Source organism: Bufo gargarizans, chromosome 1 (genome assembly GCF_014858855.1).
Source record: "Bufo gargarizans isolate SCDJY-AF-19 chromosome 1, ASM1485885v1, whole genome shotgun sequence".
NCBI classification, from domain to species: domain Eukaryota; kingdom Metazoa; phylum Chordata; class Amphibia; order Anura; family Bufonidae; genus Bufo; species Bufo gargarizans.
The window spans coordinates 226,919,987-226,939,521 of NC_058080.1; the positions used below are offsets into that span (position 1 = coordinate 226,919,987).

Below are 19,535 nucleotides of genomic sequence, written 5' to 3' on the forward strand. Positions count from 1 at the left end.
TACATACATTTGAGTTTTTCAATAGCGATAAGCCAGAATCATTAACATTAAAATAAATAAACACTTGATCACTCTGTAATGAATCTATATAATATATGAGCTTCACTTTTTGAATTAAATTACTGAAATAAATTAACTTTCCAATGATATTCTAATTTATTGAGATGCTCCTGTATGGAAAATTAATATTTATGCCTTAATGGCCATCTCTGCCATTTAATAGCATAGCCTTCTATCATATTAATGTGATATTATTGCACTTACTTCTAAACAGATGTTACTGCAGTTTTATATCAGGTCCTACTACATTTTGGCAGTGCATGGCCCATTGAAAAACTTGCCAGAACAGACTATCTGCTTCCATCTTTTATCGGCTTCTCTAAATGCATATCCTGTGTTACCAGATACGTATTCTTACCATGCATGCACTGTGTATAGAATATCTTTGCCCAGTAACACTTAACAGTGGGAAAGTTCCTGGTTGTTTCCAAGCATGTCATCAGAGGACAGATGAAGGAACCTCACAGAAATCCTTACAAATGAATGGATGCCTTCATCTTTCATGCAGTGCCAGCAAGCCCAACCCTAGACCACATGAAGTTGTTTCTGATGTCCTTCCAGGGGATGAAGAAGACTAGGGAACCTTTCTATGATCTGTGCCACAGCGATGCCCGAATCTCACGAAACTTACAGTTATTTAAATGAATTATGCTATGTTGATATGTGGAGCTTGTCTCCACTGAAAGCGGTGTGCCTCTACATCCTGGGTCTTCTTTTGTGGGCCATTTGAAGAACAGTCTCTTGTTTGACCACATTGCATGTTTATTTATTTTTTATTACACCGTGGTTTACATTGATCTGGAAATGACTTTACATGGTGTTCCTGTAAATTATACTGTTTACCAGAGAAGACAGAACATAGAGTGGCCTTGGTTAAATGTGGAAATATTTCAATGACCTTTACTTGTTTATGACTATGCTTGCACATATTTCAATTGAATAATCTACCTACAAGCTTTATGCTAAAATATTCTCACCAAAAGTGGATTAGGAAAAGGAAGCATTGCAAAAATTTGAACATTTTGCATTCTTTAACTAGTAAGCCTGTAACCATCCCTCATCCTTCTTGGCTAGACACATTTTCCATTTTTATATTATATGTGTCTTTAAACGGCATAACTTTTTTCAGTTAGTTAAATAGATTTTGTTCCTTTTCTTGAGGATAAATAGTGCTTTATTTTTATGTCATTGTTATTTTAGCATTTCTTTTTTTTATTTATTATACCTGGGAAAGTATAAAAAAAGGAAAAATTATCCTTTTCACATTTATTGTTTTTTTAATAGCAAAAAATATATATATTTTAAATATATCCTCTTTACATTATGGTTATTGTGATGTAGGGGATATATAGTTTGTAGTTGCTATTGGTCAGCTTTAAGCTGCGAACGGGCTAGTGGTGTATTTTTTTATTTTTTTATTTTGCCTTTGTTTTTGTTTTTCAGTTTGTACCCACTTAAGGTCATACAATACCTTTCTAGAGCATTATAAAAAAAAAATTATTACAGCTAATTTCTCATATAATTGGGGCTGACATATTAGCCCCAGTTACAGGGGGATACAGCCTGTGGAAGTTTTACAAGACTGTTGAGCCTCACTGCAGAGCAGATCTAGGTCTGCTAAGACCCAGCAGCTTGGACAGTTATCTGGCCCACAGCAATCACATGGTCACAAGGACCATAGCATTGCTGCTACATCGATAAAGAAGGAATGGATGGTAAATCTGGAGATCTGCCGTCTCTATCAATTTCTGACTGACCGATAGACTTTCTATTGAGTTCAGCTAGCTTCCTTTCCTGCAGTGAGGAGTGCGATATACAAACACATCTCCTCGTTCTAACGACCCCTATCAATCAAAACCTTTGATATGTCTGTATAACATATCAAAAGTTTTGCGAAAACTCAATGACTTTTAAATCCTGTGAGGTATCTACAGCACATTAGTCCCACAGATGTTTTCTTGATGAGTAGTCCTTAAAACAAAGATATAAAGTATGCAACTTACTAAATTCTTACATCATATTTAGCCACCTGCCAACTAGGCATGTAAAAGATTACATTCCTAGATTTTCTGTAGCTGAAGCAAATTGTCTTTGGTTCTGATTGGACTCACTTCCATTTATTTGCCGTGATTAGAAACACTGAGCAGAAGCTTAAATTCACACTGGCCTGCTCTATAAATGTGTATATAATATAATGTACAATGCAAAGTAAACTACTGGAAGGGTTCATATCTATAGAAAATGTCATTTAATGCAGCAAGTGGATTCATTTACTTTGTAATATGCGGTCATAAAAAGTCCATTGTACTTTTGTTTTGTATATTGGAAATAATTAGTTGAATATTAAATTTTATGCACATTTTCAGTAAGTTAAGAAATTATTAACCAAGTGTACAATATTTCTTTTTTAGGGTCCAATGGGGCCTCCTGGACAAAAGGTAAGATACTAAACTGCAACTTCTGCAGAAGTCATTAGTTCTGTCCTCGCCAAACTAGATCCCAGGAAGGCTGTTCAGGAATGGCTACTGTAGACCACAATCAGGCTGTTAGTTTAGTCTATAAAGTGTGCTTTCCCAAAATGCTGCTGTTTAATGTGAGACTTAAGATTTCTAATTTCCTCCATCATGGGAACCTCAAGCAGCACAGAGCAGACTGTTTTCAATCTGTCAGCTAAACTGGAGGTTAAAAGGTTCCTTTGGTTTTTCAGCTCGACATGACAGGCAACTTGAGGAAATCAAACTCAAAACCTTCTTTTTCCTGTTAGATAAAATGTCTGATTGAAAATGTAATTTACCATTGATATATGATTATGAAAAGAAACCCAGAAAAGGAATAGTTTGGCTATAAATGTTCATGATAAATGGAGCCTGCAAGTGTCCTCCTGATTCCAAGGTAACTAGAGAAGCTTCTTCCTGCTGCGCTCAGTGTCATTAGCACTCAGCAGGAACAGTGTCTGCTACATGTTGATGGAGCAGGCCCAGGATTTATTTGATAGTATCATCAATGTGCTACTAAATATACTTTAGTATAAAAACATTGATTTGGCAGTGTAGCAATATCCTATTCAAACAAAGTAAACCTTAAAGGGAATCTTTCAGCTCCAAAACGCCCTACAAATTAGAGTAAGCAGTGAATAGTGGAAATGACATAGAGTCCGGTTATGTAATTTTTATCTTCATACTCGCTTGCATTCTGACGTTGTGCTCCCACAAACCATCAGTAAAATGCACTGAGAGGACTCCTGAGCTCATGCACATAATGGAGAGGACTCCTCTGAATGCATTTTAATGCTGGTTTGTCGGAGCACAGTATCGGAACGCAAGTGAGTATGAAGATATAAATTACATAACCTGACTCAGCGTCACTTACACCCCTTACTCTAGTTTGGTGGGTGTTTCGGAGCTGACAGATTATATTTAAAGGGCATCTGTCAGCAGATTTGTACCTGTGCAACTGGCTGACCTGTGACATGTGCGCTTGGCAGCTGAAGGCATCTGTGTTGGTCCCATGTTCATATGTGCCCGCATTGCTGAGAAAAATGATGTTTAAATATTTGCAAATGAGTCTCTAAGAGCAGCAGAGGCTGTACCCTAGAGGCTGTACCCTGTCCACTTTGATTGACAGGACCAGGCAGTGAAAACATCAATCAATCAAAATGTAGGTGGTACAGCAGTTGCAGAGAGAGCAGAGTCTCTAGGTGTAAAGGTAACGCCCCCATTGCTCCTAGAGGCTGATTTGCATATATTAAAACATCATATTTCTCAGCAATATGGGCACATATGAACATGGACTAGATGCTTTCAGCTGTCCAGTTTCATAGGTACAAATCTGCTGACAGATACCCTTTAACGAAAATAAATTAGCAGTGCATCATAGTAGCATGAAAATGACACTTGTTAGTATTCAGTTATCTTGACCTTTTTCACTGATTGCTCTGCTGGGATTTTGGGAAACTTTTACTAAACTAAGCTGATTTAATTTCTTAAAGTTTCACACTGCTACCACTTCAATCAGCTGATTGTTGAGGCATCGAGAGTCAGACCACCAACAATTTAATGTTGATGGACTATTATACTAGCCCGTATACAGTAACTCCATACACAATAACATATATAGATATAGATACAGGTGATACTCAAAAAATTTGAATATCGTGCAAAGTTAATTTATTTCAGTAATGTAACTTAAAAGGTGAAACTCTTTACATGCAAAACGAGATATTTCAAGCCTTTATTTGTTGGATGATTATGGCTTACAGCTTATGAAACCCCAAAGTCCCAATCTCAGGTCCCCTTTGCTCAGGGGGTATGGATTAATTAGTTGACTAGAGTGTGACACTTTGAGCCTAGAATATCAAACCTTTTCACAATATTCTAATTTTAAGTTGCATTACTGAAATAAATTAACTTTTGCACGATATTCCAATTTTCTGAGTTTCACCTGCATGTTATGTAATTACATAAAATATTGAGTTGGGTGGATCCAAGATCACTTTAATTGATTTCACAATTGTGGTTGGTAAAGCCCCATTTTACAGCTCGGATAACTGATTACGTGCTTAAAAAGCAGAGCAGAACTGGAGAATCGCTCCGAAATCATTTGTGACTGGCCATTTCTATAGTAAATGTGCTTTCAGTGAATTATTTTCTTAATTGGATTTAACAGTAAGGGTCATTAGTATTCTTCTGTATACAGCTCTGTGTGTACAGGGACCCAGAGGATTTTGGGAAAGTAAACCTGACAGGCCGTCCCATAGCTCTTCAGTTGTGTTTTCATCATTCATGCTGCAGTGGCAGAGAGACCTAAGTGAAGAGGTGAGAGGAACTCTAACCCCTGTCACCACGGCAGTAATTTATTGGCCAGTTACAATGTGCTACTGTAGTAGAATACTGCCAGACAGGGTCTTCATGCCAAGTCTCTGGTCAGTAAAATCACAGAAGGAACATAGGTCGAGGCTTTTTAATATGTCTGTCTTCCCAGCATGACTGTATTTTTGTTGCTTACATGCCTTATGTTTTAATAATTGGCTATGTAATGTGAGCGTACAGTTACTTCCAGCCATCAGAATGACAATGCCGCCACTCTCAGACATTATAATACAGACATTGCCACCTTCATTTCTGGAGGTTCCTATCGTGATAACCTCACTGGTAATATCCCTATGTAATTTCATTTTTAAATTGAGGTTATGTCTATGATAACATTTAATACTGTGCCATCTTTATGCCACTTCTTCAAATGGATTTGGCAGTTATCTGTTTAATGGATCAATTTTTTTAGGGGAACTTTTTTCTTCAGACATATTAAGATGTTTCTATATGTCTGGCATTGAGACTATACTTTTTTCTGATTTACAGTTTTTTTTAAGTATGGCAGTCCAGCATTAAAGAGGTTTTCCAGCCCCTATAATGACCCCACAATGCCCGGGCACCTCATATAGGTTATACTTACCTGGCTCTCCAACAGCTGCGTTGTTTCCAGCACGGCCACCGCTGCATCTCCCCGAAGCACGGATCAAAACATCCGGCGACGGAGGGCAGCCAATAGCAGGCCGCAATGGGGATGAGCCTTGGATGTTTTGATCCACGCGACGGGTTGATGCAGCAGTGGCTGTATGGGGATCAAGGGCGATGCAGGTGTCGGGGAGTTGGGTAAGTATAACCTATATGAGGTGCCTGGCCTTTGGGGGGGTCATTATAGGGGTTGGATATCCCTTTTACATCTGCCACACATAATGGCACATGTATGCCAAAAGGACACTATTTGGCATATATAGAAGTCTACTGTGCAGTATAGGGTTGGACTAAAGATTCGCTTCAGGCAAATCATACAAAACGACGGCCACTATTTTTCTTTTTAAAATTCTGTATACTAGTGAGGGAAACATGAAGATGGAGGATATCACGATCCCTAGGCCCCGGCCAGCGGGCTTGCCCACTATGCTTTGCAGTCAGCCTGGCAGCCAATCAGGAGGGAGGATATTGGCTGGTCTGTCAGGTTGTATGTTAGCTCTGAAGCATAGATGACATTAGGAGCTCAGCCACTGATGTGATAGAATGTGTCTGCCATGTCTCTGACAGACACTAATACACAAGCTAGCCATCTTAGGGTCTTGCAGGGATAATGTAGTGATTGTGAAGAAGATATTTAGTTATAGATTGAATTACTAGGTAGAAGGTCAGGTTTTATCATTAGGGACAGCATAGGTGCAGTTAGTATACTACGTATCTGTAGGCAGGGCTGGAGCTATTCATTACCTCAAGAGTTGCACTGCACAAGACATGAGCTCTTAAAGAGACATGCTTTTTATGTGCAAGAGCCAGTCTTTTAGTCCTAAAACCTGTTGCAAAGCTTCTCCAGTTCATAAGTGTTCAGTAGGCATATCTCCCACCAAGCAGCATATAGCTCACCGCATAACCTTCAAAATTGTGCCTTTTTCTTTCCATAAACCTTTTGCAAAGCTTGAGCAGTTTAAACACATGCAATAAGTGTATTTTAGTGCTTCATCAGCAGCATAATAGCCTATATTTTTGTTTCACCCAGGGGATGTCCAGTTGGGCCATTTGCCCTTGTGACGGTCATATTGTTGTTTGACCGTGACGTGGTTGCCATGCAGACTGGTTGCCGGTGGCAACGTGTTGTTGTCAGTTTGCATGTGCACTTCCCCTTTAAGGTTTGCCTCCCTGCTGTTTGGTGAGCAAGGGTTTAATCTTCTTGCTGGTGGGGATTAAGGTGTTTCCTGGGTGTGGCCATGGGCTTGATATATACCTGTGGCTTGCTGGCTGGGTGCAGTTGTACTACAGCCTTGCTTGGTGTTTCTGCCCAGTCCTTGACTGAGGGTAAAGGTACATGGATGGTACATAAGGGAGGACAATTTATGTTCCATAAGGTGGCCCTCAGGGGGCTGGGCAGAAACAGCCAGGCAAGGAGCAAAGCTCCAACACCAAGCAACGCTGTAGTACCACTGCACCCAGCCAGCAAGCCAGAGATTTATATATCAAGCCCGCGGCCACACCCAGGAAACACCTTAATCCCCACTAGCAAGAAGATTAACCCCTTGCTCACCAAACAGCATGGAGGCAAACTGACAATAACACGTTGCCACCGGCAACCAGTCTGCATGGCAACCACGTCACAGTCAAACAACAATATGACCATGACAGCCCTTTCCCAAAAACCTGTTGTCATTTTTGTACCATTTATAAGTGCACAAATGAGCGTACCTTAGTGCGTCAATAGCAGTGTATTGTTTGGCAAATTGGCCACTTTTAACATTTTTTTCTGTTATGCCGTTGTATAAATATTTTTATATTTTAATAGTACAAGCATTTTTAGACACAGTGATTCCTGTGATTTTTTTTTTATTGTTTATTTTAATTTTGTGGAAATGGGGTGATTTGAACTCTTATATAATATAATATATATATATATATATATATATATATATATATATATTTTAATATATATTTAATATATATTTTACTCCCTTCACACCCTAGGTGGCTATAACAAGCAATGATTAGATTGCCAGTTTTATTCTGTAATGGATATTTATCTGTCATAGAATACAGCATTCAGTATATTCCAATGCAGTGCTGCCACCTACAGGCCTGTATTGGAATATACAAGTGATAGGCATGGGAGCCTCAAGCAGGCTCCAGCTATCACTGGAATAAAACAGCTTTCCCAATCCCAGGGGGAGGCTGGAATAAAACAGCTTTCCCAATCCCAGGGGGAGGCTGTTACAGTCCATGATGCACTAACATTTGACTAAGGCTGATTTAACAGTCAGTGTTTGTTCAGTGTTTGATCATTGATTTCAATCCGTAATTGGAGCCAAAACCAGGAATGAAGCCTACACAGAGATACGTTATAGTAACATAGTACATAAGGCCGAAAAAAGACATTTGTCCATCCAGTTCGGCCTGTTATCCTGCAAGTTTATCCAGAGGAAGGCAAAAAAAAAAAAGTGAGGTAGAAGCCAATTTTCCCCACTTTAGGGGAATAAAAAATTCCCTTCCCGACTCCAATCAGGCAATCAGAATAAATCCCTGGATCAACGATATCTCTCTAGTAGCTATAGCCTGTAATATTATTACACTCCAGAAATACATCCAGGCCCCTCTTGAATTCCTTTATTGTACTCACCATCACCACCTCCTCAGGCAGAGAGTTCCATAGTCTCACTGCTCTTACCGTAAAGAATCCTCTTCTATGTTTGTGTACAAACCTTCTTTCCTCCAGACGCAGAGGATGTCCCCTCGTCACAGTCACAGTCCTGGGAATGAATAGATGACGGGATAGATCTCTGTACTGACCCCTGATATATTTATACATAGTAATTAAATCTCCCCTCAGTCGTTTTTTCTAAAGTGAATAGCCCTAATTTTAATAATCTTTCAGGGTACTGTAGTTGCCCCATTCCAGTTATTACTTTAGTTGCCCTAAAGATGTGCATCGTTCTGTGTTTTTGACCCCCACCTGGTTTTGGCTCATAATCACTGATGGAAATCCCTGAGCAAACACTGACTGTGTGAAAGCAGCCTAATGTCTCATGCTTGGTGTCCACATTCAGGTTTTCTGGTGAAGTTTTTGAAGCCAAAACCAGGAGTGGGTAAAAGAAAAAAGGCAATTGAAATGTATCAATTGTAAGGTTGATGAGTCTGACAATTTTGAGTGGGTATCTGAGGTTAAAAAATGAAAGGGGGGATCCCACCTTATACATATACACAGTATATGTCATAAATATCTGATAGAGCTGTGTTTTACCTCTGGAATGGGGATCCCACCGATCGGATTGGAAAATGAATGGAAAAGTAGCTGTGTACTGTACTGTTTCTCAACTTTCTTCATTTGAAGTTATGGAAACAGCTGTTCAGCAACCAGTCTTCAGGAAACTGTTCTGAATATGGAAATGGGTCCCAGAATTAGGACCTGCACCTACCAGACATTCATATCATATTCTGCAAATATGCCATAACTGACTAAGTCTTCTAGATTGTCCATTTTACTGACTCATTTTAGTGCATACGCCTGCTAAAGTATAACAGTTCCCGAGGGAGAGTCACTCCCGTCAATTTAGTCTTTTCTGTGTCGTAAAATAATTTTAGTGTGTTCTCCATTGTAATCACAGAGAGACTGCATACAGATCTAACAGTGCTGGCAGCTGTCTTGAAAGTACTCAAGTGTGCCATCTTCTGTAATCTGTAATCTTCTCTTGTGGAGTTTAATCATTTTACAAATCAAGATAGCATCTGATTAGCAGACAAACTGTGCAGAATTTTTGTGAGAATAATAAAAATAATAAAAAACATGTAGCGTTAGAAACATTATATGAAATGTTCCGATTCTTTATAGCAAACTAGCAGAAGGACCCGGCTTCGCTCGGGTATATTTCATCTATTTCATTTAATGTTTGTGTGTGTTGTTAAAAGATATTAACAGTATCCACTATAACAATGACATCTACAGCACCCCGCCCCTTTAACAGTGACCTCCACAGCAGTTGCCCCTTTAATGCTAGGGCTACACGACAACATGTGTCGCGCAAGATTTTGTCTCAACAATTTTTATAATAATAGGCTATGGTGTCACACCCGCTGCCTTAACAGTGACCTCCACAGCAGTTGCCCCTTTAATAGTGGCCCCTGCCCCCTTAACAGTGACCTCTACAGTGTCCGCCCCTTTAACAGTGACCTCCATAGTGCCCGCCTCTTTAACAGTGACCTTCACAGTGCCCGCCCCTTTATCCATGACCTCCACAGCGCCCTGCCCCTTTAATGCTAGGGTTACACGACAACATGTGTCACATGACATTTTGTCTCAACAATTTTTATAATGATAGGCTACAGTGTCGCACTGCGACATGTGACATGCTGCGACTGCGACACGACAGTTGCAAAAAATCCATCCAAGATAAAACTGTGTGTATGTGGAGACTAAGGGCCTGCAAGCTTCTATTGGCTGATAAGAGACATGTGCCCGTGTATATAGCAGTTGGGATATGAAGATAAAGACTTGCAGGCTTGTATTGGCTAATGCAGGTCATTTTTTGGGAATATCTCAAGAGCGGTACGTCCTAGGGAGCTGTAACCCCCACAAGATTTATTTCCAGGTAGCAAGGCATGTGTATACCAAGTTTCGTTGAAATTGATGGTTGCGTTTTTGAGTGATCGCGGAACATACATACACACATATATACGTCCTTCTTTATATATATAGATCAGATCAGATTGCTGTATTTCATCTTTATTTGCCCTTATGACTTTCCATGAGGGCTTATTTTTTGCGGGCCAAGTTGTCCTTTATAATGGCACTATTTATTATTGCATATGATGTAGTGGGAAGCTGGGTGGAATTCGGAAAAAAAATGCAAATCTGCCAGTTTTATGGGGTTTTGTATAGCGTTTCCTTTTCATTAAAATTGATCTGTTACCTTCATTCTCCAGGTCAGTACGATTACAACAATGCAACACTTTAGTTTTAGACGCCAGTCTTAATAACCCCTATAGCTGGCAATGTGTAGGTATGTAGAGGCATCGGTCTCTACATAACTTTGGGGGATCTACCGCCACTTCTAAATATAAGACAGCTTCCTTGCGGTCTTACATTTAGACCATTTTCTACTCGTAAACCAGGCGTAGAAAATGATGAATGAGATGGGCCTATCGGCCCATCCATCTTCCCTGCCCATGCCACACCCACTTTTTTAGACCTGGCATGAGTGGGGAAAAGTCACAGATTGCGGCGCAAAGGACATTTGCGCCACAATCTGCTCCAGAAATACGCCTGATATAGCTGTATTTCTGGTTAATGAATGACCTCCATAGTTTTTACGGTTCAATCATTATTTTATTGAAGCATATCAATGAATGATATATTAAGCATATCAAATACACATACAAAGGAAATGTAACGGCCAACAACTGGCTTCGCAGGTAATTCAGAGGTAGTACAATCTAGAAATATCCATATAAAACATGGCTGACAAATAACAAACCAATGATTACCACCAGAATTGAGAGTAAGAGTAAGTATGGCATACATTCCCCAATTTCTAGACAAACAAACACATGGCACAAGAACGAACACGACAAGACTTGACAGACCAACCTCCATAGTTTTTAAAGGGAATCTGTCACCACATATTAACATTTTAAACTGTCCCCAGTGTCCTTTAGTTGACATACAATGTATCCCAAACAGAATTTTATTTCCTTTTGCTGGTTTTTATATCCTCTGAAAAATTAAAAAAGGTACCACTTGGAACCGAACCTGAGTTCGGGAAATGTTTTTTTACAGTACAAATTAATTTATGAAGTTATTGTCCAAAGTCTTGCGAGACTTCGCGCAGCAATAACTTCGGCTCATCGGAGCCAATACATTCTAATACTGTACGGAGCTCCTGGTCCGTAAAGTATTAGAACAAAGTTTTATGTGAATCGACTTCAGATGTTTCATCCGAAGTCAATTCGCTCATCCCTAATCATAACCACTCCCATTGAAACCGAGCCCTGCTTCACATGCTCTACACCTTTTCTACCCCTTCATCCACTCCCGACATTATTCAAGGCTCCTCTTAAAATCTTGTGCCACTGGATCTCCTCTTCCAAACTAGGCTGAGTTCACACTTCAGTTATTTCCATCAGTTATTGTGAGCCAAATTCAGGAGCGAAGCCTACTTTGAGATAAGGTGGTATCATGAAAAGATCTGCAGCTGTCATGTGTTTTTGACCCGCACCTGATTTTGGCTCACAACTGATGGAAATAACTGACCAAATAACTGAAGTGTGAACTGAGCTTTATCTGTGCTACACAGACTAATGGGACATGTGCAGTAGACTTGATGTTGCCCACAGACAGCGCAGACATGAAGAGAGCATAGCTGTACCCCCGTGTGCGATTGCAAGAGGTGGCTTCAGGAGTGGAGGGCGTTGGAGAAAAGGGGCAGAGAGGAGGAGCTGGACTCTATTCAAATAGGAGCAGATGGGCTCCATCAGCAATAGGTACAGCGACATGTGCTCTTTTCTTCTAATTTACTATAAAAATCAATAAAAGGACATAATGGTATATTTGGTATGGGATGTACAGTAGGTCAACTACAATTCACCAGTAAACATTAATATATGGTGACAGATTCCCTTTAATGCTGAACAGGCGCTTCTCTAGTTCAGCCTGTTTTCCGGCAAAGTTAATCCAGATGAAGGCAAACTAAGACCGAAAAACTTAAAGAATCTTTCCATCTACAATCACAGCATCACGTTACTTATGCCCAACTTTGAATCCATTTCTGTGCTGATTAATTTCATAATACATATTTTTATAGTTGGAGCTCCATTTTCTGAGGGGGGCTGTAGGAGTCCATACATAGTAAAGTGCCCCTAGTGGCGGCTGAAGGCAAACAGAATTTTTTTTTAATAAAACAACCTTAATATAAAAATGCTAAGCAACTGTTGTAACAGTCACTTTGAATATGATGTCTGCAGTAGAGGTATTTACCTCTACCAGTAACACTTTCATTTAAAGGGGTTCTCCGGGAATTAAGAAAATGAAAATATTTTAATATTACTTTATGATGAACATATTCCTAAATACCTTTCATGAGTTATAATGACTAGTTTTGTTTAGGGAGCAATCATTAGGAGAAATAATATGTCCGCTGTCCTATTAGCACACACAGAACCTGTCCTAATCACACAGCAGGACAAGTTACTTCACAACACTGAGGTAAAGATCTGCCTTATCCTCCTCTCAGCCCTACTGGTCAGGTATTATTTTCCTGAATACAGGTGAATCTTTGTGGGAATGGAGATGATGAGGATACATGAGAGGATTGTGGGTTGTGGCTAATGAGCAGCAGCACTTGTATGCAGTCTCCACTACCACAGCCACAGTAGTCCATCCTCTCTGTACTAAATTCCCCAGAGATTCGACTAAAGTTCTTATTCACTGTATTTAGGATCATAATCCCTGACCAGTAGGGCAGAGAGGGGGATGAGGCAGCTCAGTGTTGTGAAGTAATTTGTCCTGCTGTGTGATTAGGACAGGTCTTGTGTGAACTAATAGGATGGTGGCCATTTTGTTTCCCCTGATGATTGCTCCCCAGACAAAATGAGCCATTATAAATAATGAAAGGTATTTGGGAATATACAGTTGCAAGAAAAAGTATGTGAACCCTTTGGAATGATATGGATTTCTGCGCAAATTGGTCATAAAATGTGATCTGATCTTCATCAAAGTCACAACAATAGACAATCACAGTCTGCTTAAACTAATAACACACAAATAATTAAATATAACCATGTTTTTATTGAACGCACCATGTAAACATTCACAGTGCAGGTGGAAAAAGTATGTGAACCCCTAGACTAATGACATCTCCAAGAGCTAATTGGAGTGAGGTGTCAGCCAACTGGAGTCCAATATTTGAGATGAGATTGGAGGTGTTGGTTACAGCTGCCCTGCCCTATAAAAAACACACCCCAGTTCTGGGTTTGCTTTTCACAAGAAGCATTGCCTGATGTGAATGATGCCTCGCACAAAAGAGCTCTCAGAAGACCTACGATTAAGAATTGTTGACTTGCATAAAGCTGGAAAGGGTTATTAAAGTATCTCCAAAAGCCTTGCTGTTCATCAGTCCACGGTAAGACAAATTGTCTATAAATGACAATGACTGCCGCTACTCTCCCTAGGAGTGGCCGTCCTGTAAAGATGACTGCAAGAGCACAGCGCAGAGTGCTCAATGAGGTGAAGAAGAATCCTAGAGTGTCAGATAAAGACTTACAAAAGTCTCTGGCATATGCTAACATCCCTGTTTGCGAATCTACGATACGTAAAACACTAAACAAGAATGGATGTCATGGGAGGATACCACAGAGGAAGCCACTGCTGTCCAAAAAAAAACATTTCTGCACGTTTACAGTTTGCACAAGAGCACCTGGATGTTCCACAGCAATATTGGCAAAATATTCTGTGGACAGATGAAACCAAAGTTGAGTTATGTGGAAGAGACACATAACACTATGTGTGGAGAAAAAGAGGCACAGCACACCAACATCAAAACCTCATGCCAACTGTGAAGTATGGTGGTGGGGGCATCATGGTTTGGGGCTGCTTTGCTGCGTCAGGGCCTGGACGGATTGCTATCATCGAAGGAAAAATGAATTCCCAAGTTTATCAAGACATTTTACAGGAGAACTTAAGGCCATCTGTCCACCAGCTGAAGCTCAACAAAAGATGGGTGTTGCAACAGGACAATGACCCAAACCATAGAAGTAAATCAACAATAGAATGGCTTAAACAGAAGAACATTACGCCTTATGGAGTGGCCCAGTCAGAGTCCTGACCTCAACCCGATTGAGATGCTGTGGCATGGCCTCAAGAAAGCGATTCATACCAGACATCCCAAGAATATTGCTGAACTGAAACAGTTCTGTAAAGAGGAATGGTCAAGAATTACTCCTGACCGTTGTGCACGTCTGATCAGCAACTACAGGAAACATTTGGTTGAAGTTATTGCTGCCAAAGGAGGTTCAATCAGTTATTAAATCCAAGGGTTCACATACTTTTTACACCTGTACTGTGAATGTTTACATGGTGTGTTCAATAAAAACATGGTAACATTAAATTCTTTGTGTTATTAGTTTAAGCAGACTGTGATTGTCTATTGTTGTGACTTAAATAAAGATCAGATCACAATTTATGACCAATTTGTGCAGAAATCCATATCATTCCAAAGGGTTCACATACTTTTTCTTGCAACTGTATTTATAATAAAGTAATATTTAAGTATTTTCATTTTCTTAATTCCCAGAGAACCCTTTTAAGGAATAGTTCATTTTTTAACAGTAACTTCCCTTAAAAAGTGTCTCCTGAAAATAGATCAGTGATGTACAAGAAACAAATCTTTACAGAATACAAGCAGTATAAAGTACTAGTAAAAAATTTTTTCAATTACTAAATGATTAAAAACAGAAGCTCTCACTTCGTTATTCATTGCTTTGGCAATATCTCCTGTACTAGCCACTTCAATATAGCTCTGGATCACGTTACATATACAGTACATATTGATTACAGCAATCTGTATTGTTCAATACCTAGCAGTTTTCTGTTCCTAAATATTAAATGACTTGATCTAGGGTCTGCTCATGGTAATGACTGTTAGCTATGTAGACATGCCTGACATGTACTGTACTTACATGTTATATTTACATGTTGTTTCATGCATCTATATGGTATTTGTGATTGCTTGCAACCAATGAAAACTTGTCATTACTTCTAGGGTTCTGACGGAGAGCCTGGCGCTCCAGGACTTGACGGCGAGAAGGTAAAAAATAAATTACATGAAACATGTTACACTTTGCTGTCATTGTGTGTAACACACTGAGGGTCCATTCACACATCCACATGAATTGGTCCGCATCCGTTCCGCAATTTTGATTCATTTCAGTGGGGTCGCATAAGATGCGGACAGGACACCGTGTGCTGTCCGCATCTGTAGTTTCATTCCCCGCCCCTGCAAAAAAAGATAGAGCATGTCCTATTCTTGTCCACAGCCACAGACAAGGAGAGGTATTTCTATCATAGTGCCGGCCATGTGCGGACCTCAAAATGCGGAACGTACATGGCTGATGTCCATGTTTTGCGGATCCACAATTTGGGGACCACAAAACACTTGCAGACGTGTTAACGGACCCTAAGATGATGTACTGCCCGTTTATATAATTTATTGACTGTTGATATTTGTTGAAGACCCAATTGACATTTAAAAGTTAAACACATTTTTCAGGAAGGGATAATTTTTTTTTTCCATTTTCATATTGTCAGCACTATACCACTGAAAATTAAATGCTAAGTATTGTCCTTCTGTAGCAGTCAGATGACCAAAACTTCTGCATAGATAAATACTCCATTACCAGTTTATTGCTGCTGTGAGTGTAAAATTCTATCTGCAGGGTAAAACTCATAATAGTAGGTGTAGAATTGGGATGACAGTATAGCAGATGAATTGCTCTCTTAATAGGCCTAATTGAGTGACTACTGGGGTGCTCTTTCTGGTTGCAGCAATGGTCTGACTGAAAGAGTAAAGCGAGGCTGTTTGCTGTGCTAAAAGTCCAAACAATGGCAAAGTTACGAGCCAGTATAGGAAGTACAAAACATGGAGCCAATTCAAAAAATTATATACACCATCCACAGTTTTTTTTATGAGCAAAATACAAAGGATATTCACATAATATATGATAAAAAAAGTTGATGAAATTAAATTAGAGAAGTAAGGCTATAGTGTTGGGCAGTCCACTTTCATCTATAAGCATTAAAGGGATATTCCCACCTTAGACATTTATGGCATATGTGTAGTACCCCAGACCTTCGGGTACTACAATTGTATATAGTTATTGGTTTATATTGTTCTGCATTGTATGTTATTTGGCCATTTGTACGATTAAGGAATGGTTGGCAATGGTTTGCAGGGAACAGGGCTAACCCTCCCTGTTCCTCCACTTTTGGTGGTGGGCTGGTCCTGCTTCCTGCCAGGAGGAGGAGTTTCCTGTCCAGAGACAGAGGAGAAAGTAAGCACACTACAGAGCTCCTTTTCCTAGAAAGGTTCTCCAGAGAGATCAGCTATATCAAGTATTCAAGTGAATCCTTGAGAAGACAGACTGCAGAGTGGACAGCTGCATCCAGCATCAAAGACGCTGCTGTAAGGTTAGGGACTATGGCTAAGATACCAGACTAGGCCAGTACAAACCTAGAGCTAAACTGTAGCCAACCAACCTGTCTCCATCACCCTTACTGGTGCCAGAAGATTGCACTTAAAATGATCTGCTGCTCAATGTATTTGAATTTCTATGTTGTAGTTAGTAAAAGAGGCTGTTATACGTTTAATTCTGGCCTCATTCTTTATTACTATATTTCCACTGCACAGATCCCCAGGGAGCAATGGTCTGAAGGAGTACACCGTTACACAACACTTCATCAGGGCCTCTACCACTCTCATCCTTTGCAGGGGCTCCTGCCATTAATGTCTGATACATTTGGGTTTTACCTCTAGGATCCACACCTATTTCCAGAACTGGTGTCCTCAGACCTCTATCCTGCCTGGTGAGGTGGCCTCTGCATTCAGATAGAGAATAAATGAGAATGTGGTTGGCAGTGGCGTACATAGAGAAGTAAGGGCCCCAAACCAGGACAGAAGGGTTTCTGCCTAAACCCTTTTCAATGACCCTTAGGCCATTTTTCCTTTGCTTAATTTGCTAAAGGTTGTTCCTTTAGATGAAGTCCTGTCCAAATTTTCACCTCCAGTAGAAGAGGAGATAATCCCAACTAAGACTGGGCCCCCTCTTGCCCTTGGCCCCATAGCAGTCACATGGTCTGCTGCTATGGTAGTTACGCCCCTTCTCAGTGGTTTACTTGATGTGACTGCTGAGGCCAGTGATTGGCTACAGATGTGTACATGATATTGCTGCTGCAGCCAGGGGGAGTACATAGAAATCATGGGGCCCCATAGCAAAACTTAGTATTGGGCCCCAACCCAACCTCACAAATATAAAGTACAACATTTGTTACAAATTTTATCTATCTATCTATCTATCTATCTATCTATCTATCTATCCATCTATCTATTATCTATCTATATTCTGAATCGAACCCCTCCCCCAGCTCTACTGTTAAAGACATGTGTGGATGGACATTACATACAGCGCACATACCTCTTACATCCAGTGATGTCTCATCTGATGTAGACGTTCTCTTTTGTCATCTTCTACATTCGGACCAGACTGCCATGACAAATTATTCAAGCCGTGTCTTGTCTCTGCAGAGTTTGACAAAAACAATATAGATGCCTCACTTTTCTAGCATCATCTTCCTTCTCCTGGTCCCCCAACATTGTCATTCTGCTGCTACCACAATACTGTGCCCGCTGTGATCCCCAGTGTCCCAAATGCTATACTTCAGAAATAACAGTGCCATACAGATAGTTGACCCCATAGTAATATTGCTCCCAGACTGCCCCAAGTAGTAACTGTGCCCTTTTCAGTACCCTAAATAGCAACCCCGTTAGTAGTAATGCCCTCCATATTGTGGTCAATAATAATGCCCACAAAGTACCCACAATATAAAAAATTCCCCCATAGGGCCAGTAGTAGAAATATAGGCCCCAACAGTAGCAAGGTCCCTCTACAAGGGACCCCTATAGAGCCCACAGTAGTCATAAAGCCCCCTATAGTGCCCCAGTATTTATAAAGCCCTGCTGCAGTGTCCACGGTAGTTATAATGACCCCCTGTAATGACTCCCCCACTTAGTTCTGTGTCAGACGCTTACTGCCGGAGATAGCGCAGGGAAGGTGGAGGGGGGCCCAAAGCACAAGGAAAGCAGGGCCCGTCGGAGCCCCAGATTGGGACTCAAGACAGTAGTGCTGGCTGCACCACAGCAGCCATTGTTGTAATAGTGTAATTAGGGGGCGGTGCCTTACATCCACTCTGGGCCCCCCCTCCCACAGGCTCCATAGCAGCCGCATACCCAGCCTCTATTGGCGGTACGCCATTGGTGGTTGGGCATGTGGCTATCTCCATTCACTTCTTCATTTACATCTATGGGAGTTAAGGAAAACAGTCAAGCGTGCCACATTGGTATGACAAAATTTCTCCTTCGACACTCCAACAAAACCTTGTTTTCTTTGAATCCTACTTTATGTCAATAATTATTACTATTATAATACTTTAAGAACTAAGAGGACAGGCATATGTTTCACATTATATCAAGGAATATTTGGTGACAGATGAGACATTTGTGGCTCTTTTACATATCTGTCAGCTCAAGGTTCTCTCAAATCCAGCGTCTCCCTAAAGTGTTCAATTATGTGCCAAATTCAGTTTGAAACCTGATCCAGAAAGCAAACTTCTCCCCTTGCTGACAAGGAAAGGAATAGAGAGTTGATTTGGTATTTAAAGCTACAGACTGAGCCAAAGCTCTGTGGCTACTGTTTAACCACAGAGGAAAAGAGACAAAATGGAGTGAGGGCAAGCAGCCGTAGAAATCATGAGCTGTCTCCAGAAGGTAACACAGAGCAGACTACTGTTCATTTACGAAACAGGTAAAAGCGAATGAATCACTATTCAAACAGAAAACAGAACATAGACAGGGACATACAGATAGTTCAGTTTGTGTATCATCAGTCATTTTATTCAATAAACTGCACTTCTGTGTTTGCAGTCATGTCGTAATTATGAATTTTACAGCCAGTCAAATCTTCAGTTGTGTCCTATTAGAAGACCAGATTCATGAGGTCCTGTGATCCTTTCTGATTTGCAAAACAATTGGTCAACAGGACATTAGTCCCTAAAAGGCCCATTGACTTTTACACCACTGTGTACTTATATAGAGCTATAACTTTTAGAAAAGTATGGGGGTCCAAGTTTTGGATCATCTAAGTTCACACCTTGACGGAGGATATGACATTTTTATTTGCTTCTTA

At 40.3% G+C, this 19,535-nt stretch overlaps 1 protein-coding gene across 1 annotated transcript in view; it reads left to right on the plus strand.

Annotated features, from left to right (window-relative positions):
- Positions 1 to 19,535, plus strand: part of COL25A1 (collagen type XXV alpha 1 chain) — a 423,067-nt gene that overhangs the window by 288,921 nt on the left and 114,611 nt on the right. Inside the window, exons 11-12 of the mRNA XM_044277438.1 lie at positions 2,472 to 2,498; positions 15,341 to 15,385. Of these exons, the coding sequence (XP_044133373.1) occupies positions 2,472 to 2,498; positions 15,341 to 15,385 (72 nt within the window). The remainder of the gene's footprint in view (positions 1 to 2,471; positions 2,499 to 15,340; positions 15,386 to 19,535) is intronic.